The 23,801-nt window shown below is 46.9% G+C and overlaps 1 protein-coding gene across 12 annotated transcripts in view; it reads right to left on the reverse strand.

Moving 5' to 3' along the window:
- The window catches only part of BTRC (beta-transducin repeat containing E3 ubiquitin protein ligase), a 545,063-nt gene that overhangs the window by 59,447 nt on the left and 461,815 nt on the right, over positions 1-23,801 (reverse strand). For all 12 annotated transcript variants that reach the window (XR_003857906.1, XR_003857907.1, XM_029610228.1 and 9 more), the window contains one exon: positions 18,497-18,615. Coding sequence is in view for 10 of the 12 variants with exons in the window: in XM_029610228.1 (XP_029466088.1) it covers positions 18,497-18,615 (119 nt within the window). In the remaining 2 variants the exon portion in view is untranslated. The remainder of the gene's footprint in view (positions 1-18,496; positions 18,616-23,801) is intronic.

A 23,801-nucleotide genomic window follows, 5' to 3' on the forward strand; every position in this document is an offset into this window, starting at 1 on the left:
CCCTCAGCAGAGGGTCTGTACTGCCTGATGGCAGGCCAAAGATACGGTGGCATGGCTGCCATATTCCTGCATTGCTTCTTTACAATTTCCAAGGCTTGCCCCTCCTGCTCCAGGTACCTGATAAAATCACTCTTAAAACTGAATGTGAGAGAGATTCATATTTGAGACTGGCACCCCCAGATACCTGGACACAGCAAGGCATGAACAATATGGCATAGGGACAGAAAGAAGCAACAATGCTCCAGGGAATCATCCCCCAGCGAAATAGTACCTTTACCATCCCTTCACTGGCATGTGAATAGAAGCCTCTGTCGCTGACAGAACCACTTTAGTAATTATCTATTCCAGCCTGGCATAGGCATTTGGAATGGGAACAAAATCCATTTGGGTAAGGAAGTGCGAGATTCCTAGGTTAAGCAGTTCTCACAAACAGATCTGTCAAATCACATAGGGATGGGTCTGCAGTATTGCAGTAAGAATTAACAACTAGTATATAGTTCCAGGTTGTAAGAGCCACAGGATCTTGCAAAGAACTCATAGCCATATTGGCAAACTCAGTGAGATTGAAATGCGCTGGAAACAGAGATGGTGACATCTCATGACTACAGGGTCACTTCGCCAGGTTCCTCTAAAGCTTGCCTACCTGCACATATAGACTAGACTTGGCATGGGTACAAATCACGCTTAAAATTTTCTGGCCAGAAGGGAAATTAACCACCATAGTTCACCAATATCGCGTAAGCTATAATTTTGCCTTGTCGAACACTTGAAGAATTGTCGTTTCTTAAAATTAACTGCCATTGTTTGAGATGACAGCTCATAGAAAGGTAACTGAAATGGGCAACTGTGGGCCACCCCAGAACACACCTACAGAGGTCTGTTATATGTAACGGCCTTGAACTAGTAGAAAGTATCAATAGACACATCTGACAGGCTAGCCATTCACAGTCCTCATTCATAGGAATACCTACACAAACTGAGGTGCAAGCGGATTCAGCAATCTTCTTTGAAGATATGATAAGCCTTGTAGCCAGTCAACTTGATGGCACATAACTTATAAAAGCTGACAGTAAATTTCCAAATCTCAGTGCAATGAGACCCGACCTGTGCGTGCTGCCTGAGGCAGAGGAACACATGTGCTACCCAGCTTGGGGGGAGGGGAGGGGGAATCCCCAAAGGTGATGAAGGCCTGGATATCATAAATGTCCACTAAAGTAAGAGAAAAGGAAGACACTCAAAAAATGCAGACAAGCAAATGCTAGGGGTGATAAAAGCTGACCGCTGCTTTCTCAGAGTATTGATTCAGGACCTTCAGGTTATGAGACTGATGTACTGCCTGCTGTGCTAATAAAACTCTGGGCCTCCGGTACTGAAGTCCAAATAATAACTTAATCATCTGTGCAAGGCAAGACAGTATGCAAAGAATTGTTCGGTGAATAGTAGCTGTTTTAACTCGTCTCATCACTGTTGGCTGCCATGTGAAATAAGACAATTGGGTACGTCTAATTCCAAACCACCTGTATCAACAGAAAAGCAGGGGGTGGATACATATAAAATACAAACTAATAAACATACTTAATCCGTCTGAACGCAAATGCTATAAATCTGAAAATAAGACCATATACAAACAGACTACATACAAATAAAGGAGATGGGGGGAAGCTGCAGTGGTGCAGGCAGCTGGTTCAATTAGTTACCTTGGCTGCTACATATGGTTGCCTGAGCTCAAAATTCAATGTGAGCCACACCCTGGCTTTGCCACATCCTGGGCATTGCCCTTGTCTTTTTTAGCCTAGGTATAAGATGGAGGCTGAGAGGACTTGTTGAAGATGTGTTGTGCTAGATGGGCCCTAGTTGTCCAAGCCATGAATGCCACCCAGAAATTACCACACGCCAGTGCTCATGCTGTAACTAGGAAAAGCCCTTAATGATTACACACATCCTCTTGTGGCTCTTGGGTGCTGGCCTGTATCTGCGCATCGGTGAACGGTGATTTCAGTGGCATGCCTGCCGTAACGATGCCTCTTAATATTGCGACTTCCATAAAGGATCACATGTACTACTCCCTATTGGCAGCTGCCACTGCCTTTTTATTTTTTAATCGATGCTCTGAACAGGCTACCGCCAGTTTATATACTCTGAATATGGAGTCTCCAGGGCTGTACCCATTTCAAATGAGGTCTCACCCAGGAGGAGTATATAACCTCCATATTTCCACTGACAATTCCTTTTTCTAGGCGGCTAAGGATCTTATGACTTATTCCATCACTCTATCCTCTGTTTTGACCCTAAAGATCATAAGGTCTAATCTCACGGTAGAGGTACTTAAGATGAGAGCTGTAAAAAAAAGTCAGAAGGGCTTGCAATAAACAGAGGATCTCTGGTGGCTAGAAGATGGCAATAAAGATAAGAGCATTGGGTGGTCTGCATGGCACAGCAGAAGCTGCCCTTAATGGAGGGCACGGAGGTAGCCTGCGCAGTTACTACCCTTAAAATAAGGCTTGGGAGTAACCTGCATGGAGCAGTCACTACCATTAGAAGCTTGCTAGACAGACTGGATAGACCATTGGTCTTTTTCTGCCACCATTACTATGTAAAATACAAAATCATCAGTTCTGTATTGCAGTGAACTGTGGACTTAGCCTGTACCGCCCCACCTGTGCAATGTTAATAGCTACCAACACACAAAATTGCAACTGAATTGAAATTTGCACCACTGGGGAATAACAAGGTCTGGAAAGACCCACTGGGCCCATAACTGCCCTTCTCTCCCCCCCCCCCCCCCCCGAGACCCTGTCCAGGGAATCCCTACCACCCACAGGGCCTATTGGCACACAAAGGCATTCTGTTTTCCTTGCCAAACACCAAAGCAGCTGGCTGGATCTGAGCCTATGCAGCTAAGTAAACCCAAGGCATGGAGAAGAGAGGAGAAACCTGTGTGCACTTCTCTTTTCAGCTATAACCCCAAAGGCAACTGGCCTACAAAATCCAGCGGTAATGACGCATTGTACTCAGCTTTCCACATTAGGTCTCACCAGGGAAATAAGCAGAGGGGAATATTGCTTCCTTTTTTCTGCTAACTATTCCAAACCCCATGTCAACTCTCTGGCTTGTGCCATTACTCTTTACACCTGTTAGGTCACCCCAAGGTCATTAGATACAATCACTGCCAGGCTGTATCTTTTTACTTAGAATATTTTTTTTTTTTTTAATTAAATACTACATCTCTCCCTTGGGTTTTGCAACCCAAATGTGCCACTCAAGACAAGCCAACCCTTCTGCCCCACCAAAAATTGGCTATCACCACCCTAGCTCCCAATCACCATGCTATATAGGGCCCCATGTCTTGAAGAGGCTGCAGGCGTCAGCAGCCAATCTCACGCAAGAAAGGAGAAACTTAAGTGCAGGATTCAAGACAATAGGAGTGCTGCTACTTGCACATCTGCTTGGAACAAGGAGCCCTTTTCCTGACCCTGGGAGCACTATCTGAGCTGTGGCCACTACCTACCAAACCTGGAGACCCGCAGGAGAGATACTCGAGGTCCCTTTGAGCCTACAGGTGCGCCGGTTTCTCTGTGGCTTTCTGATCAGGCCTCAATCCTGCCATGGGAATCTGAGGCCTAAACCATCTGCTACCTTTGCTGGGAGGAAGGGGAATTCGAGAAAAAGTGAACTGTATACCTGGTCAAACTTCCTCTCGTTCCTGGAGCTGCACTCCATCCCTGTGAGCAACCACATTTTTTTTTTATTTTTAAACATTGCATCTCCATCAGGTACATCCATCATACCTACCCCGCACAGCCACCCCACAAGTCTCCCGCAAAAAGAGCACCACACATCCCAAACCAAACGCTTCATATTGCCGCTCCTGTTGCTTGTCCTATCTATGGTTATCCTGCTCGAACCATCCACACGGAAACTTCCTCCAGCCAGCCATCGGCCAAACTTGGCCTTTGCAGACCTGCCTGCCCCACATGGATGCCCCTCCCCGACTCACCTGCCCAATGTGCCTCTTGGAAGCCAGTTTGCACTGAGGCCTGCTTCCCCAGCGCTACACTCAAGTAGGGGAGCGGAAACGACTGGTGGCTCAACCTTGTGGCTGCCCTGCATCACCACCAATTGGAGATGGGGGAGGGAGGACCAACCAGTCGATTCCCTGGAAGAGCCGGGAAATAAGACATTATCACAGGATCGCAGCCAGGCTTCTGCTCTACCAAAAGGAGCCGCAGCCTTCCCGCTCCACCCTGCAGAGGCTACCGGCCTCAGTAACCAGGGACCAGCATGGTGCTTTCTGCAACTGAAAGGGGCACTCCACATTGCATGGATCACAGCCTACCATACCTGTCCCACCGCAAGGAAAAGCATGCCAGCCCCTTGCTCTTGGGAAACACCTTCCAGAACTGTGATCTCAAGGCTGAGAAGCCTTGGTAGGCTGCAAAAGTGAAGAGGAGAGGATGAACAGGGTAAAGGATTCATAGGGAGCAAGATCTTACTGAAGAAAAATACTGCAGGAAGAAGATGCTGGTGGGAGGACGGCACCCAGTTTAAATTAAGCTCACTGGCATTCTCACCAACCTCACAGCTCCTCCTCAGAGGGGGAGCACCTCCACTGTTGTGGCCCCCCCTCCTTACTGGAATGGGGGTGGACTTCTTTAGAGAAGTTTTCATGCTCTAGCATCTCAGATGGTCACCAACTTGGAACCATTTCATTGTTATTTCATTTAATAAGTATATATAAACAAAACAACCACTACCATTTCAGGCTAAAATATCAGGTCACAAAGTACTAGAATAAGTAATCTAAAAATTAAAATTGGAAAACTATAACAAATCCAATAAATATTAGTCATTCAATACATACAACACTAATTACCAAATCACGTTTAATAGAACTTAAATCAAAAGCTATGAAAAGGCCTGACTAAAAAGCAGAGTTGCTTACCTGTAACAGGTGTACTAATTAGGACAGCAGGATGTTAGTCCTCACAGATGGGTGACATCATCAGGATGGAGCCCAATCACGGAACACTTTTGTCAAAGTTTCTAGAACTTTGACTTGGCACACTGAGCATGCCCAGCATGCCACCAACCCTGCATCCAGCAGAGGTTCCCCTTCAGTCTCGTTTATAGTAAAAATACGAGCGAAAAATAAAATAATACATCGCAAGCGAACCCAACTCTGCGGGATGGCGGGCGGGTTCCTGCTGTCCTGTGAGAACACCTGTTATAGGTAAGCAACTCTGCTTTCTCACAGGACAAGCAGAATGGTAGTCCTCACATATGGGTGAATAGCGAGCTAAGGATGCCAGAGTATATGTACCAAAAGCACCCAAAGAAGTACAACAGGCACAACAACGGGGATGGGTTTGGTTAGGAGGGCATCCTGAAAATCCAGTGGGTCACTGGAAGGAAGTTGGGTTATTAAGCTGAGAATAAATTGCACAGAACAGACTGGCCAAAAATGGAATCTTGCTTGCCAGCCTTATCAAGGCAATAATGAGCTGCAAAGATATGGCGAGAACTCCATGTGGCAGCCTCACAGATGTCAGTAAAAGGCACCAAATGGAGGTGAGCTACTGATGTTGCCATAGCTCTTATAGAGTGCGCTTTCATGTGTTCCTGTAGCGGAAGACCTGCTTGCTGGTAGCAGAAGGAAATACAGTCCACTAGCCAGGAGGATAGGGTCTGTTTGCCCACTGGAACTCCCAGTTTGGTTTTATCGAAGGAGAGAAACAGCTGGGTGGACTTCCTATGGGCTGCAGTGCATTCCAAATAAAAGGCTAGGGCCCGTTTGCAGTCCAAGGAATGCAGCGCTCACTCACCTGGGTGTGAGTGGGGTCTTGGAAAGAAAGTAGGCAGAATAATGGATTGATTTAAGTGAAATTCAGATACTACCTTTGGTAAAACTTTAGGATGAGTGCGAGGCACCACTCGATCATGGAGAATTTGTGTGTAAGGTGGGTATGTTACCAGCGCCTGTAGCTCACTAACTCTGCGAGCCGACGTTATAGCTAGGAGAAATAGTATTTTCCACGTGAGATAACGTAATTTGCATGAGTGGAGAGGCTCAATCGGAGGTTCCATGAGCTGTGCTAATACCATATTGAGGTCCCAAGCAGCGGCCGGAGGACGTAGCGGGGGCTTTAGATGTAGTAAGCCCCTCATGAAGTACGCTACTAAGGGTTGTGTCGATATTGAGATATTCCCTATGCCGTTATGGTAAGCAGCTACGGCACTGACATGGACTCTGATGGTGGAAGTTTGTAGACCAGATTCCGAGAGGTACCAGAGGTAGTCTAGGAACTTCACTGTAGGGCAGGTAAAGGGATCTATTTCCTTTGATATGCACCATGAGGAAAACCTTTTCCATTTGGAACGATAAGATTTCCTAGTAGAAGACTTTCGTGACGCTATGAGGACTTGGGATACAGTGTCTGAGAGGTTTAAAGGTTGTAGAATTAGCCTTTCAACATCCATTCAGTCAGCAACAGGGCCTGGAGGTTCGGATGACGCAGCTGTCCATTGTTCTGTGTTATCAGAGACTGATCTACTCCCAGGCAAATGTAAGGATGGACTGAGAGATCGCGAAGGATGGGAAACCACACTTGATGCGGCCAGTAAGGGGCTATGAGAATCATTAAGCCCTTGTCCTGCCGTAAATTCACGAGAGTCTTGCTGATGAGTGGAAGTGGAGGGTACTCATATAGGAGACCCTGTGACCACGAGAGGGCGAAAGCATCCCTTGGTGGTGTCCTGTAACTGTGATGTAGAGAGCAGAAGTTTTTCACTTTGCAGTTGTGAATTGATGCTAACAGGTTTATGTGCAGATAGCCTCAATGCTGGAAGATTTTCTCTGCTACAGTGGGATTTAGGGACCATTCATGGAGATGAAAGGTCCGACTCAACTTGTTAGCAAGTACATTGTCCACGCCTGCCAGGTAGGTTGCTCTGAGAAATATGTAGTGAGAGAGAGACCAGGCCCATATCTGCGCTACTTCCTGACATAGCAGGTATGAGCCCGTTCCACCCTGTTTGTTGATGTACCACATCGCTACCTGGTTGTCTGTTTGGACTAGGACTGACTTGTTGGATAGGCAATCCCGGAAAGCCATTAGGGCATACCTTATTGCCCTGAGCTCCAGAAAATTTATCTGATGTTGTGATTCTGCTGCAGACCAGGTTCCCTGAGTTTGCAGGTTGTTGACATGGGTTCCCCAACCGAGGTTGGAAGCATCCGTTGTCAGTGTTATTTGAGGTTCTGGAGACTGAAGAGGCAGTCCTCTGAGAAGATTGGACTCTTGAATCTACCAGGTTAGCAACAGCCAGAGCTGCCTGGTGATGTGGACAATGCTGGACATTGGATGATAGGCCTGAGACCACTGGGACTTTAGGGTCCATTGTGTTACCCTCATGGCTAGACGAGCCATTAGAGTCACATGAACCAAGGACGCCATGTGACCCAACAAGGTTAGTAAGTGACGAGTCGTCGTAGATCGACGGATCAGCACTAGTGTCGTAAGATTGTGCACATGATCCCTCGGGAGAAAAGCTTTTGCCTGTATGGTGTCTAAGTCCGCTCCAATGAAGGAGAGGATCTGTGATGGAACCAGATTGGATTTTGGGTAGTTTACTAGAAATCCCAGTGACAGTAGTAGCTGTAGGGTTCGATGGAGGGAGTTTAGGACGTCCTTCTCGGATGGAGGAGCCCTTAGTAACCAATTGTCTAGGTAGGAGGTAGACATGGATGCTCTGCCATCTTAGGTATGCTGCTACTACTGCCAGTCACTTCGTAAAGACTTGAGGTACGGAAGCTAGGCCGAAAGATAGTACCCGGTACTTGAAGTGTTGGCCTCCGACTAGGAAACTGAGGCATTTTCGATGAGACGGGGTGATTGCTATATGCGTGTATGAGACTTGTAGGTCTAGAGAGCAAAGCCAATCTCCCGTTTGGAGAAGAGGGAGTAGGGAGCCCAAGGTTACCATTCTAAACTTTTCCTTTTGTAGATGTTTGTTTAAGGCACGAAGGCCAAAATTGGACGAATGCCTCCTGATTTTTTTGATATTAGGAAATATCGAGAATAGAACCCTTCTCCCCACTGTAAAGGGGGTACTGATTCTATGGTGTTGGATCGGAGGAGGGTGGTTAGTTCCTTCTCCAGGAGTGGTCGGATAAACCCCACAACAGCTGAGGTGGGGAGTCCAATGGCACTGAAAGGAATGAGATGGTAACCTTGAGAATCTACCGAGAGGACCAATTGATCCGTAGTGATTGTGTGCCAAATGGCGGTAAAGTGGCACAAGCGGCCGCCCACTGGCAGAGATGGTAGTGGAGGTTGACACTTGCTCTCTAGCTGGGAGTCAAAACCCCGAAGCAGGGCCAGGCTGTGGAGCTGGTTGGGCTTTCTGAGGCCTGGACTGACAAGCTTGACCCTTTTGGTATGGTCTGGTTGGGCAGCTGTGAGATGGGGGAGGATAATACCTACGAGCTTTATAGGTTGACCTCTTAGCCTCTCTTCTGAACAGACGTTTTGAAATAGAGGGAAGATTAGATGGTACAGACGAGAGCTGGCGCAATGTCACGTGGTGGTCCTTGAGCTGCGTAACAGTTTCCTGAATCTTATCTCCGAAGAGATTATTACCTGGTACAGGGGAGGTCCGCCAACCTTTCCTGAACTTCCAGCTGTAAATCTGATGATTTCAGCCATGCTCATCTTCTGGCACTTATCCCCGCTGCAGACACTCTAGAAGCTGTGTCAAAGATGTTGTATGCAGCACGGACCTCGTGCTTTCCAGCATCGAGGCCCTTCTTGAGGATTGAGTTGAGTTGGTCCTGGAATTCTTCTGGAAGGGACTCCGAGAAGTCTTGAAGAAGTTTAAAAAGGTTCCTTGTGTATTGTGTCATGTAAAGTTGGTAAGCTGCAATACATGAAATTAGCATGGAGCCATGAAATACTCTGCATCCCAGGGCATCAAGAAACCTATGTTCCTTCCCAGGAGGTGTAGAAGAATGTGGCCTAGGTCTTCGTGCCTTCTTCTGAGCAGACCACCACGACAGAATGGTGAGACAGCTGGGTCTTTTGGAACCCAGGAGCTGCTTGAATCAAGTAGATAGCATCTGTCTTACGATTCACTGGTGGCACCGTACCTGGATGTTCCCAGGTTTGTTGTAGAAGCTCCAGAAGGACTTCATGAACCGGTATAGACATCACCTCCTTGGGGGCATCTACAAACTGGAGGACTTCAAGCATCTTGTGTCTGGAGTCTTCATCTGTCTGTAGCTTAAAGGGAATAGTTTCTAACATTCCCTTTATAAAGCTAATGAAGAACAGATCCTCTGGAGGTGAACGTCTTCTCTCATCAGGAGGAGAAGGCTCTGAGGGAATGTCATCCGTATCCAGGTATCTGAGGTATCATCAGACCAGGGCTGGTATGGTTGATCTCCTGCATCTGGTGGGCCTCCGGATGGTAGGAAAAGGCCTATTCCAGCTGGATCCGATCGTGGCACTGAGGAAATTGGAGGAGGCACCGATAAGGGTCGATGCGGCACCGAAGACGGGACAGGCACCAATGGAATCGGTGACATCGATGAACTCTTCGGTGGAAGAACTCCCGATGGTCCTGGAACCGGATCTGGCATAGATGATTCCTCATCTTCCGATGACAGGGGAATCTGTGTCGATGGATATATCTGTGTCTTCGGGGGCACCGATGGAAGCGCCCCGATAAGGGTGTCCAACCTGTCCAGTAATGAAGCCAGCACCGTCGGCATTGGATCGGACCGGAATCGGAGTCGGTGCCGATGGAGGCGGAAGACCTTGCAGTGCTTGGATGACTGCTTCTTGAACCATCCGGTTCAATTCCTCACGGAAAGCTGGTGTTTGGAAAACCAGTTCTGGAGTTGGAGGCTGCACAGGCATCACCGGAGGGTCCACCGGTGAAAGTGGAGTCTCAGCTCCTGGCACCACTGAAGGTAGGGAACGCCTTGGTGACCTGGACATGGAGAAGGATGGGGGCTCCTCAGCGCGGGTCTTCTTCGGTGGCTCACTCGATTGCCTTGCCTGGATCTGCGGACGAAGACTTCCGATGCCGATGCTTTTTCCGGTGCTCGGCCTGGTCCTTCTCCAGCGCCGAGGACGAAGAGGTGGACTTCTTCGGCAGAGATCCAGCGGGCCGAGACTTGCCGGTGGCCGGTCAGTGCCGAGGAGTTGAAGGCGACGGCATCAATGACATCAAGGTTTTAGATGGAGTTGGCTGTTCTGGAACAGAAACTCCATTTTCTCTAAGCGGGCCCGGTGGCCCTTAGGTGTCATTTGGGCGCATTTGGTACAAGTTGCCATGTCACGGGTAACCCCCAAGCACAGGACACATAACTGATGCGGGTCCATGATGGATATTGTCCTTGGACAGTCGGGGCACTGTCAAAAACCCATCGCCATGCTTACTAAGGAAAAATGTAACTGCGGTGTGGTCGGTGGCCATCAGGCCTGAAAAGGGAACCTTCGGTAACCGACCGCGAAAACAAGGTAAAGCCTTACCTAACAGAGAGTGTCGATAGGGGGACCCCAGATGGGGTGAAGTTTGTCAAATTTTTGAAAAAATTTCCGTGAGAAAAATTCCTGTCAGGAATAGTTGTGAGAGCTCCTCAAACCGCGTGGCTACTGCTGTGCGGAAAACAAAAAAGACTGAAGGGGGACCCCTGCTGGATGCAGGGTTGGTGGCATGCTGGGCATGCACAGTGTGCCAAGTCAAAGTTCTAGAAACTTTGACAAAAGAGAGTTCCGTGAGGGCTCCATCCGGATGATGTCACCCATATGTGAGGACTACCATCCTGCTTGTCCTGTGATAAAGAAATCTTCAAAGATCTGCAAAACTTAGGTAATCATTCTCTAAACAAATATCTCTTGGAAGAGAGTTCCAAAGCAATGGAGAGCAACTGTCACAGTCTGAACTCTCATATGTACCTGCCTATACAATATTTATCCACTAGATAACCTGCTCCTATATCATGCAGAGCTTTAAAAATTATACAAAGGACTTTAAACTGTGTTTTGAATGAAATGGGAAACCAGCGTAGGCCAGACAGAACTGTGGAGATATGTTCCTAGAAAGGACTGCCGAAAACCAATCCAGCAGCTGTATTTTGAATTAACTATAAGGGAACAAACATTTTGCTGGAAGACCCAGGAACAAAGAATATATTTCTACTGTATGACTACACCTTGAATACTGAGTGTAGCTCTGGTTGCTCCATCTCAAAAAAGATATAGCAGAACTATGAAATTTACTACAGATGGACCATGTTGATGAAAGGTACTGATACATGAAAAGCATGTTTAAGTCTTCATAATATTTTCTTCTTTTTGGAATGATGACTGCTTCAAACCCTCCCATTCCAACAGAGAGTAATCTCTATGTGCTGGGGCTGCAACAGGACTTGATACTCTTATCTCTCTGAATGTTAAGTGAATAGCAGCATGTTTAACTTCCAAAGAGCAGAAACAAGAAGGTGAATATATGAGAAATTTATTGGCGTACCACTTCTATTCAAAATGCATGAGCTGCAATAGTTCCCAGTGTGCTTTTCAAAATAGTGGTTTGCACTGTCAGATTCTTCAGTTTACTTCAGATAAAGACTGAAAAATCTGTATTTTGGGATTTTACGGAGAAATTATGAAAGTCTCAAAATTTACAGTGCAAGTAAAGGTGAAATAGGCCATTTCTCCTGTGCTGTGGTCTTTCATACTGTTGCCAAATCTGAGGGCCTCTTTCTGCCATAGTGTTGGCAGGGCTGGCCTTAATGCTGCTGCTGTGGCACTTTGGGATTGGGGAGGGTACCAAAGGAGATATTTTCTCCACCTCCTCCCCCTTGGATCTTTAGTTTCCAGGGTAGACAGTGTGCCATTCCTCTCATCCACACAGGGTTCCACTGGAGCTAACACTGGCCTTGGTTGAGAGATTATTTGGGCATTTAGAACTAGAATTATGTAAAATTATTTAAAGTAAAACAATCTACCCATGCAAGTGATTCACCATGGAAAATTTGGCAAGAACCAAGATATGGCAAAGTTTGTTATTTTTAATGCTCCCTCATTTAAATCAGGCAATATGCTGTGGGCCAGTGTCCATGACATGGAACTAGGGCGAGGCTTTTGGTATACACAACACCAAAATGAAAAAATGGAATTCAAGTCCATTTTACCCAGCTTAACACGTGGGTGACAATCTGATGACGCCGAATTGATATATCTCTCTAGCTCAGTAAAGTTTAATTACTGAGCATGTGCAGAAGTTCCCATGCATATGCTACCTTGTGAGCCTCTCTATAGAGCTTAGCTTTAGTTAGGCAATTGACTTTCCAGGGAAGTCAATTGACTTTCCAGGGAAGTCAATTGACTTTCCAGGGAAGTCAATTGCCTGTCATTCTGCCTGTAATATCTGCCTTTCATTGTCAGGGCAGATATTAAGCATAGCTAATTCATCCTTTTATCTATGGAAACCCTGCTTATGGTAAGCAAACCTACTTTTTCAGTCAACGAGCAGGGATTTATTTATTTATTGCCCAACTGCCAAAGCTCTAGGCGATTTACAATTTATACATTCACAATCAAAACAAATGACAGCATAACATTCATGAGACTTGCCACATTTTGATCAAATTCTAATAACTTTTATCATAATAGACATCATAAAAATTGGAAACTAATCAAAAATCTAAAATAATAAAACAATAAAACTGAGTAAAAAATATTATTCAATCTGAAAGTATCTTATTCAGTAAAAATATTTTAAGAAGATCTTGAACACTAAAAAAAAAATAAAAACGGTAGATAAAAGTATTAAAATGAGTAATCTGGGAATGCCTTTTTAAATAAAAATGTTTTCAGTGATGTCTTAAACATCTTTGGGCATTCCAACCTCATTTTCTCAGGAAAAGTATTCCATACCTCAGATGCAGCAATTGAAAAAGCTCTCTCTTGTTTCTCCCAATTGCGCAAGTCTCAAGAAGGGAACATCTAGCAATACATGCTGCACAGATCTTAGTTGATGTATTGGATTATATATTTTCAGCATGACATTTACCCATGGGAAAGAGTCCAGTTTCAATAATGAGAATACAAGGAATGCCATTTTATATTGAACACGTAGAAAGTCCCTAGCTGAAGGTTATATGGCAGAGCACTTACTGAAAAAGCAACTTGGATGCCCCCCCCCCCCTCGTGGAGAGTAGACTACTGGGTTAACAGGCTGTGCAAAACTGCTTGCTCATAGTTACTAACACTTCTAGATAGATTGTCTAAAGTAGTAATGGATGTGAAGGTGTGAACTGATGACCAAGCTGCAGCTTTGGAGCTGTCTTCAATAGACATGGCTCTTAGGTGAGCCACTGAGAGAGCCATGACTCTTATTTAATAAGCTTTGGCAGAGTCTAAGATCTAGAGGCCAGCCAGAGCATAGCAATGAGTGAAACACTCTACTAGCCAGTTAGACAACGTGCGGTTGGCAACAATTATTCCCAATCTGTTAGAATCATAAGATATGGCAAGTTGAGAAGTCTGAAGACACAGTCGAATTCTCTTTAAATAATATGGCAAGTCTAGTGAATGGAGGGCCGTCACATTTTATGTGCATTAGGTTTTGGAAAGAACATGGGCAAAACAATGACTTGATTCAATGGCTGAAACTTGGAATGAATGAGAGCACCACTCTGTTGTGTTAAAACTGTAGCTAGAGAATCTCAAGCATTTAAAACTGCGAATCAAGTGTCATCTGGATTACTGCAATGGCCTATGTGTGGATCGTCCTGAGAGACTCACATACAGACCGCAAGTGGTACAGAATGTCAGCACGATTGGTTACAGGATGCTCTCATAGGGGCCAAGCACACTGTACAACCTGCAGTTGGACGCGGGTTGTATAGGCGCTAGGTAATCCCCTTATGCAATAAGGGGATTAGCATCTCCGCAACGTGCGTCCAAACCGAAGTGAAACTAACAGTGCTCATCACATGCAATTGCAGGTGAATGAGGCTATTAGCTATTCACTTTGCATGCAAAAAAAAATGTGCATCTAAGATGCACATTTTTGCACTCAGAAATAAACGCCTGCCTGACAAACTGGAGCACTTCCAGTATTTTGTGGCACGCATCCTCCTCCATGAATAATTGAAAGGGGATGGCTTCAGCCATGGCCCTTACAAACCCAACGAAGGACAGGTCCTCAGGGGGTGAACGATGCCGTTCTTATGGCAGGGAGGGGGGGGGGGGGTCATCTGAATATTCAGAGGACAACTCTGTAGAATCAACTCCCCAAGGGTCATAAGGCCCTTCCTCCTCACTAGGGCCTGCATGACATGGATAAGGCCCGTGAGGGGCATCAATCTTGGGCTCAGATGGCCTCTGAGGCCACAAAGGAACCATGGGTATCAACGGGCATTGAGGGGACTGGTTGCAGAAGACCGGACGGGCCTGGCAGAGGCTCAGGAAATCGTGGTCTTGGAATCACGGCATCACCTGTCTCTTCCTCCTCAGAGGACTCGAGGACCGGGATCGCTCAGGTGGAGGGCATCAGTGGCAGTTGAGGAATCGAGGGTTCCTCGGGCACCGGTTGTGTTGGTAGGGGGCATAAAAGGACGTCCAGACGCTCTAGCAGGGGTGCTAAAACTGACAGCGGGGGCTCGGGCACCGGCAGCTCAACACTTAGAAGTGCCTTGAGCACCGCAGACTGCACCCTGCGTTCCAACTCCTCCTGAAAGTCTGGTGTAGCCAGGACTGAAGAAAGGGGACAAGGCATCACCGGCAGTTCCTCGGATCCCTGAGGCGGCACAGTGCCCGGTACCAATATCAGTGGGGAACACATAGGACTACCGGGGGACACTGGAGGATGGGCCTCCGATGGCTGGTGTCACTTTGATGGTGGCCCAGCAACCACTGGCGCCACACCAGAACCATGTGTCGACAGCAATTGGTGATGATGCTTACGTGATCTCCCTCAGTGCTCGGACCGGTCTTTCCCTGGTGTCGAGGAAGCAGAGGATCCCGAAGTACGGGAGAGAGGTGAGATCATCAAAGTTCTCTCACAATCCCTGCGATCCTTTGAAGGACCAGGGAGAGGGATAACAAGGGGAAGCGTGCTGAGAGGCTCTCCGCAACCTCTTGGAATCGAGGGATCCGAAGCAGAAGTAGAAGGAGCAGACTTGGGTGCCCCAAAAAGTTTCTCCATCTTATCGAGATGCGCCTGATGGCCCTTGGGGGTCATTTGGTCTCAAAGAGGACACCCATGGACATTGTGCGAGGACCCCAGGCAGAGGATACAGACCTCTTGCAGATCTATAATGGACATGGTCTGCGGGCACTGCCGAAAACCGGTCGCCATGAAAAAATCCCGGCATGCGGTCGATGACTGGCGGCCAGCGCACGATGAATAGTTGGGAATAGACTGCAAAATTGGAAAAAGGTGATAAACCTATCACACCGATCACACCGAGACGGCACTAACCGCGAAGGGGGACCCGATGAGGAAAAACCCGGGAAAAGACCAGATACTTGTTGAGAAAACAAGAAAATGTAAGAGCTCCACAAACCACGGAAAAGAAGAGACTGTAGGGGGGAACCTCTCGTGGATGCACAGATAGCGGCATGCTGGGCATGCTCAGTGTGGTCAAAGCTTCTAGAAACTTTGACAAAAGTTTTCCCGTGCCGGGCTCCATCAGATTATGTCACCCACATGTGAGCACTACCATCCTGCTTGTCCTAGGAGAATGGGGTAAACGCAATGGGGGTGGGAGGGGCTGAAGGGAGAAGAGGATTTTGCTGAAGGAGGAAGCAGCTGTTGAGGGATTCCCCCCCCCCTCCAGCCTCCTCCTCCTCTTCCCATCCTCTTCTGTCTCTTATTCCCACTGCCCTTTGCTCTCGACACCCCCCCTTCCCTGTCCTTTTTCCTCAGCCCCCTTCTCACTTGACACCAGCCATTTCTCCCTATCAGCTTTCACCTCTCTCACCTATCCCCCCTTTCCACCATCCCCTTACTTGTGTCCAGATGAGGCACATTGATGGTACCACCCTAGGCCTTGCATGGTGCATCCTGGATAATTGTCTGCCTGGCTCTTCTTTCCATCCCTTTCTTCCTGGCATCCCTTTGGTCTCCTCTCTGCCATACACCTCTCTACTAGCATCATTTACTTTGCTCCTTCATTTTGCCAAGGGCAAGTACTACAACAACCCACTTATTCCAGAAAAAGTCCCCATCTCAAGCAACTCATGCACACACATCCCTTGCGTGATGCCCCTCCCTCCCATCTCCCTCTCTCCCTAGGCTTCATCTTATAGGCAGGCACACACTCTAGAGCAATTCCATCCCCTATTTGGCATGCAACCTATCTCTCACCCTCTCCATCTAGAGCAAGTCATCCCTTTCCAGCCTGTTGGTCTGCATACATGTGTGAGAGTCTCAGTAAGTATGTGTGTGAGCATTTCCTAATTAATCATGTGCGAGAGTAGAGGTCTCCAAACTTTATCCTCAGATGAATTCAGTAAGATTTTTAGGATTTCCACAATAAATAGGCATAAGGTCTACTGCATACAATGGCAGCAGTATATGCAGATTTCATGCATATTCATTGTGGCAATCCTAAAAACCTGACTGGATTAAGGCCCTTGATTGACTGAGTGTGGAGACCCCTGTTTTAGAGAAAGAGAGAGTGTGTGTGTGTGTGAGAGAGAGAGACAGAGAAGTCCATGCACACGGTTTTATATATTTTTATTTTATGCAAATTTATGCAAATGAGGGGAGGACCCCGCCCCCTCAATCCTTGAGTGTTCATTCCTGGTCTGTGGAAAAGTTGGCAACCCTATCTGGCAGGTCTGGTAATGGGTCTAAGGGAATCCTTGTAGACCATTCCTCAGAACAAAGAGATGCAGGGACACTAACCCTCGACCCAATGAAGATGAAGGCAATCGGGGGGCGGGGGTGGTGGTGGTGGGGGAAGTCCTTGGTCATTTTGGAGGGGACTACTCCCATTGTATGCTCCAGTCCAGACAGTGGTGTCCTATACTCTCTCCTCAAACTGGCCAGATTCCTTTGCAGAGAGGGAAGGCTAAGAGCTAGGTCCCACTATATGAACCTCTGATGGGAGCTCCCAAGACACAGAGATGAGGATGACTCCCTTTGGGGAAAAAAATCTGAATTTCTGGACAGAAGAGGTTGAAGGGTGCCCTCCTTGTCACTCACCGCCATCAAAGTAAAGAAAGTCTTCATCAATTCAATCACCTAGTCAATGGACTTTTGTGTCCTTTGACATGGAGTTGGGGAAGAGAAATCCTCCTCTGATACCAGTATAGTGTCAATCTCCTGCAAACCATCTGCTGGATTCCAGGAGGGGACCCGCCTACTGGGTTAACTGCACTGATGGCCACAGAGAGACCAAAGGTACAATGGAGTATATTGGATCTGGAGTCTCCAAAAGAAATCCATAATCAAGGAAGTGAGATGGAAATGAGGACACCAACATGGAGGGAGCTAAGTGTAAGAAGTCTCCTCCTGGGTCTCCCAAAGCTTTTTCCTTCCTTGAGGGCATCGATTGCACAGATTGCTGGTTCACTGAGGCCTGGTGAGTCAACAATGCATGCTTCAATGGTATCGTCTGCCCTGTTGGGTCTGACACACGGCACTTCATCTTTTTCTGTGTTGAACAAGGCCCACAAGGTGGGAGAAGTGGCCTGCAGGTGAATCAAAGGTCTTGCTGACCCCTGCTCTCAATGCTTTCATGTCTTGCTCAACCCCTGCACTACTGCAGATTTGCTGCCCACCGCCGCAGTTGTGGGAACTTAGGAGCTCCGGCATGACTTGACGCAGAGAGAGCCAATGACGCCCTGCTCAGGGAGGAGAAATAACTGACTTTACCTATCTATGAAGTTCTTCCATATTCTAGACTCTGTTCCTCTGGGATCTCAGAGACATTGACCAGAGATGTAGCAATTGGCTAAGTTGTAGTCTGGTCCCAGGCATCTGTAGCAGATGATATAGCCATCGGAGATGGACATCTTGTAGCCACACACAAAATCCTTGAAGTCACTAGAGGCAGCCTTCTTGGAGCAGAAATAATGATCATTAATTTTTTTGTTTGTGTAGCACTAAAAAATGCATTTGAGGGGCTGCCTAGGCAGTGAGACAACCTGAAGTGAGATTGAGAAGAAACTTTTAAAGAAATGAGAAAAGAAAAAAAGTACACATCCTTGCGGAAGCTTGGAGACCGAGGGGCTCATGAGGCAGCATGCACATGGGAACTCCAGTGCATGCTCAGTTGGAAAACTTTACTGAGCTAGAGAGATGAGTCCGTTCTGTGCTGGATGATGTCACCCACATGTCATGGCTAATTCATTCCTGCTTGATGAGGGAGAGCAATGATTTACTGTAGCTACTAGACTCCTATTGTATGTTATCGCCCAGTGTTTTCTTATAATATTTTAATGGCATATTTTTGAAAAATATACAAATGTACCTGACTGTAGAGTCTGAGGACCCTGTAATTATAACTCTCTCATCATACTGTAGACATAAAACTGAACCTGTATGTCCAGTCAGAACTCGTTTACACTCCAAAGTATTTTTGTCCCAGATCTAGGATTTAAGCAAAATAATCAATAGTTTTTAGACATGTATTGTAATTGAAACATAGCTGAAATATATTACAATCTTAACTAATGCAACAACTTAGCTGAAAAACAAATTGGGAGCAATTTCACCACTATTTGTGCTTACCAACTGCATAGCACTAAAAATAAAATTGCACCACTACGTCTCAGACTAATCAGTGCCATTAACAAGAGTTTTAAAAGAACTCAAACCAAGACATGAGATTTATGACAACTAGAAACTGATATTTAAGGCTGATACCATAGCTTAAGTTGTAGCACTGTGGTTGCAACACAAGGGATTCTTGATTCCCTGTCCTTTGGAGCTGGTCGGATCTCCTGTGTCAAGGCTCAGGGAGAGAAGGGAAGATGGCTGCTGCTGTAGCATCCTCTGCCAGCCAAAGTATGTCATTGATGGTCTGCTTTGGAGGAGGAGTTACCCCTTCAGCTCTTGGGCTGGAGGGTCCCCAGAGCTGCCATGAGTATGATGTCGAGAGAAGTGTTCAAAGATGGAGGTTGAAAAAAAGGGGGAGGCAAATAAAGTATATTTTGTTTTATTAAATCTATCTATTCTACCACATTTTTGAAGGTACTTTAAGAGGGAATCTATGAGCCCCAAAAATCTAATGTACAATTAAATGTATTCTGATTTTATCAAAAATGTAACCAAAGGAACAAAACTGCAATAGAGCAAAAAAACATCGGAAGTGCTAGCAGATAGAATGGAAAACAGTTAAAAATAGGACTGTCCTTGCGGCTCTATGTCCGAGCTGTCCACTGCCATACAGAAGGACCTGGCTTTGATTGATGGTTCAAGTCTGGAAATACTGTGGAGGCAGTGTTCCCAGCCCACAGGAGAGTGTCACCATCAAAGTATAACAGTGGCATCTTGTGGCCAGATTTAGGGATCACGAATGAAAGCTCCCAATAAAAGCCCTAGTGCAGAGGTGGGCAAACTACGGCCAGTGCACTAAATCCGGCTCCTTTTGCATTTCTGAAAATGCTTAATTACTGGCCCATCAACACTCTGAGATCATCCTCTGCTCTTTGCTTACATCATCAGAAAGAGTTTAAGAAATGCCACCCATGTCAACCACATTGGTGCTTAATCAAAAACCTGCGTTAGTGAAACTTGATGAGTTTCATGATTTTGCATGTTGACACCATCATCAAAGACTTAACGCTGTATGCCTCTCAGTGTGACAAACAGCAAAAATTTCGGGTCTTTGATGATGACATCCACAGGGAAAACCGTGGAGTAAGTGTATCCTTAGTTTCCTGCTCTTCAAGGCTCATTGCCTACTTTTGCCACCAACCATGCCAAGCCAGCAAAAGGCAACTGCTGATCAGGACATCCGAAGACTGTCCCTACTGCTAAGAACATACGAAATTGCAATACTGGGTCAGATAGAGGGTTCATCAAGTCCAGCACCTGTTTCCAACAGTGGCCAATCTAGGTTACAAGTTCCTGGCAAGTACCCAAACAGTAAGTAAATCCCTTGCTACTATGCAGGTAATAAATATTTTATTTATTTAAAGGCTTTTATATACCGGAGTTCATGCACTAGTGCATACCACTTCGGTTTACACAGAACAAGGAACAGAAAATTACATCAAACAGATTGAACAATTAAACAAATATACAATTACATCCAACGATTGGGTATAAATAACATGGCTAACTTAGTAGGAACTTAGAGTTTGAGGTAAAGGAGAGAAATAGTACCAAGTGGTAAATAGAAGCTATTCCCTAAGGGCCTGATTTTAAAAAGCATTTACTCAAGTAAGTGGGCTTTTGAAAATTGCTACAATATATGCCACTGAATTGTCCATAGGATTTACTTGTCTAAGTGCACTTTACATGTGTTACCTCCTTTGAAAATTACCTCCTAAGTCTACTTGGTTAATAGGAGTTTATGGACTTCTCCTCTAGGAACTTTCTTTAAACCCAGCTACACTAACTGCCTTAACCACATCTGCTGGCAATGAAGTATAGAACCTAATTGTGCATTCAGTTAAAAAGAATTTTCTTTGATTTGTTTTAAATGTGCTATATGTTAACTTCATGGATTGCCCCCTAATCCTTGTATTATCTGAAAGAGTAAAGCAGAGTTGCTTACCTGTAACAGGTGCTCTCCCAGGACAGCAGGATGTTAGTCCTCACAGAAGGGTGACATCATCAGATGGAGCCCTGTCACGGAATACTTTTGTCAAAGTTTCTAGAACTTTGACTGGCACACTAAGCATGCCCAGCATACCACTAACCCTGTGGCCACACGGGGTCCCCCTTCAGTCTCGTTTTACAGCAAAACGTATGAGCAAAAAAATAAAATAAGAAAACTTAATCGAACCCAACTCTGTGGGATGGCGGGCAGGTTTCGTGAGGACTAACATCCTGCTCTCCTGGAAGAACACCTGTTACAGGGTAAGCAACTCTGCTTTCTCCCAGGACAAGCAGGATGTAGTCCTCACAGATAGGTGAATAGCAAGCTACAGGCTGCCTTGGAACATAGCGGGCCAACCAGCACCCAAAAATGCGCAATAGACGCAACGGGGGTGCTGTTGGCAACGAAGGGGCAGCCTGAAATTCACAGTGGGTTTACACTGGAAACAAATTTCGTAGGATAGACTGGCCAAAGATGCTGTCTTGTCAACCAGCCTTGTCCAGACAGTAATGGGCTGCGAAAGTGTGGAGAGAGCTCCACGTCGTGGCCTTGCAGATACTGGCAATAGATACAGAACGGAAGTGTGCTATTGACGTTGCCATGGCCCTGACTGAGTGCGCTTTCACTCGTCCCTCAAGCGGAAGGCCTGCTTGCTGGTAGCAGAAAGCAATATAGTCTGCTAACCAATTAGATAGGGTCTGTTTGCCCACCTCAACTCCAAGTCTGTTCTTGTCAAAGGAAATGAAGAGCTGGGTGGACGGCTTGTGGGCTGCGGTGCGGTCCAAGAAAAAGGTGAGCGCACGCTTACAGTCCAACGTATGCAAAGGCTGCTCACCTGGTGGAGTATGAGGCCTTGGAAAGAAAGTGGGCAACACGATGGACTGATTTAAGTGGAAGTCAGTTATCACCTTAGGTAGGAATTTAGGGTGGGAGGAATCTTGTGTAGGGTGGATAGGTCACCAGGGCCTGCAGAGCTCACTGACCTTGCGAGCAGATGTAATTGCCATTAGGAAAATAACTTTCCAACGGGCTGATACAGTAAAAAACGCGGGAGAGCGGGCGAGTGCCCGCTCTCCCAGCACGCGCACAGGACACTCTCCTGTGCGCGCGATACAGTAAAAAAATGTATTTAAATTAGGCCCGGCGGTAAAAAGAGGCGCTAGGGACACTATCGCGTCCCTAGTACCTCTTTTCAGACAGAAGTGACTGCTGTCAACGGGTTTGACAGCAGACGCTCGATTTTGCTGGCATTGGTTCTCGAGCCCGCTGACAGCCACGGGTTCGGAAACCGGATGCCGGCAAAATTGAGCGTCCAGTTTTCAACTCACGAGGCGCGGGCCTATTTCAATTTTTTTTTTTTTTTTTTTACTTTTTTAAACTTTCGGGACCTCCGACTTAATATCGCCATGATATTAAGTCGGAGGGTGCACAGAAAAGCAGTTTTTACTGCTTTTCTGTGCACTTTCCCGGTGCCTGGAGAAATTAGCGCCTACCTTTGGGTAGGCGCTAATTTCTGAAAGTAAAATGTGCGGCTTGGCTGCACATTTTACTTACTGAATCGCGCGGGAATACCTAATAGGGCCATCAACATGCATTTGCATGTTGCGGGCGCTATTAGGTTCGGGGGGGGGGGGGGGGGGGTTGGACGCGAGTTTTGGACGCGCTATTACCCCTTACTGAATAAGGGGTAAAGCTAGCATGTCGAAAATGCTCGTCCAAATGCTGGCTAACAGTGCGCGCCGTCGGAGCGCACTGTACTGTATTGGCCCGCAAGTGAAGTGTCTGAGTTCGCAGGAGCTCAACTGGAGGATGCATGAGCCGTGCTAGCACTACGTTGAGGTCCCAGGCCACAACCGGTGGACGTAGTGAAGGCTTAAGCTATAGCAAGCTTCTCATGAAGCACCCTACAAGGGGTTGCGCCAATGTCGGGGTGTCCCCAACACCTCGATGGTATGCAGAGATGGCACTCAGGTGTACTCGGATGGAAGAAGTCTGGAGGCCAGATTCCGAGAGATGCCAGAGGTAGTCTAGGAGTCTCGGCATAGGGCAAGAGAAGGAATCAAAACCCTTCTTTGTGCACCACAAGGAGAATCTCTTCCACTTAGACCGATAAGACTTCCGCGTAGAAGGCTTTCGCGAAGCTTCTAGGACTTGCGAGACATTAGAAGAAAGGTCGAGGGGTTGCAGTATCAATCAACCTTTCAACATCCAGGCTGTCAGGGGACAGGGTCTGGAGGTTCGGGTGGCGCAATTTGCTGTGATTCTGTGTAATGAGGTTGGGCGATGTGTCCAGGTGAATGGGTTCCTGGACAGAGAGGTCATGAAGAATGGGAAATCAGACTTGGTGTGGCCAATAGGGGGCTATGAGTATTATTGAGCCTCGGTCCTGCTGTAGCTTCACAAGTGTCTTGCTTATTAGCGGAATCGGAGGGTACGCATATAGCAGGCCTGTGTTCCAGGGGTAGGTGAAGGCATCCATGGTTGGTGCTCTTCGGTCCCTGTGCAGGGAGCAGAACCGTTCCACTTTGCAGTTATTTTTGGATGCAAAGAGGCCGATGTCTGGCTGACCCCACCCGTGGAAGATTCTGCTTGCAACTGAGGGATCCAGAGACCACTCATGGGGCTGGAAAGTCTGGCTGAGGCGGTCCACGACTGCATTCTGTGTGCCTGCCAGATAAGTGGCTCGCAGTAGTATGGAATCCGACAGGGCCAGGCCCAAATCTGCGCTGCCTCTTGGCAAAGCAGGTAAGAGCCTGTGCCCCCCTGTTTGTTTAGGTTCCACATTGCTACTTGGTTGCCTGTTTGAATCAAGACAACCTTGTTGAACAGGCAGTCCTGGAATGCGTAAAGGGCTTAGCCCATCGCCCAGAGCTCCAGGAAATTGATCTGGCAGGCTGCTTCGGCTTTGGTCCAAACTCCTTGGGTTTGCAGGCCATTGACATGGGCTCCTCAACCTAGGTTGGAGGCGTCCGTGGTTAAGGTCATCTGAGCAGCCGGTGGCTGGAAG

Source organism: Rhinatrema bivittatum, chromosome 7 (assembly GCF_901001135.1).
Source record: "Rhinatrema bivittatum chromosome 7, aRhiBiv1.1, whole genome shotgun sequence".
NCBI classification, from domain to species: Eukaryota; Metazoa; Chordata; class Amphibia; order Gymnophiona; family Rhinatrematidae; genus Rhinatrema; species Rhinatrema bivittatum.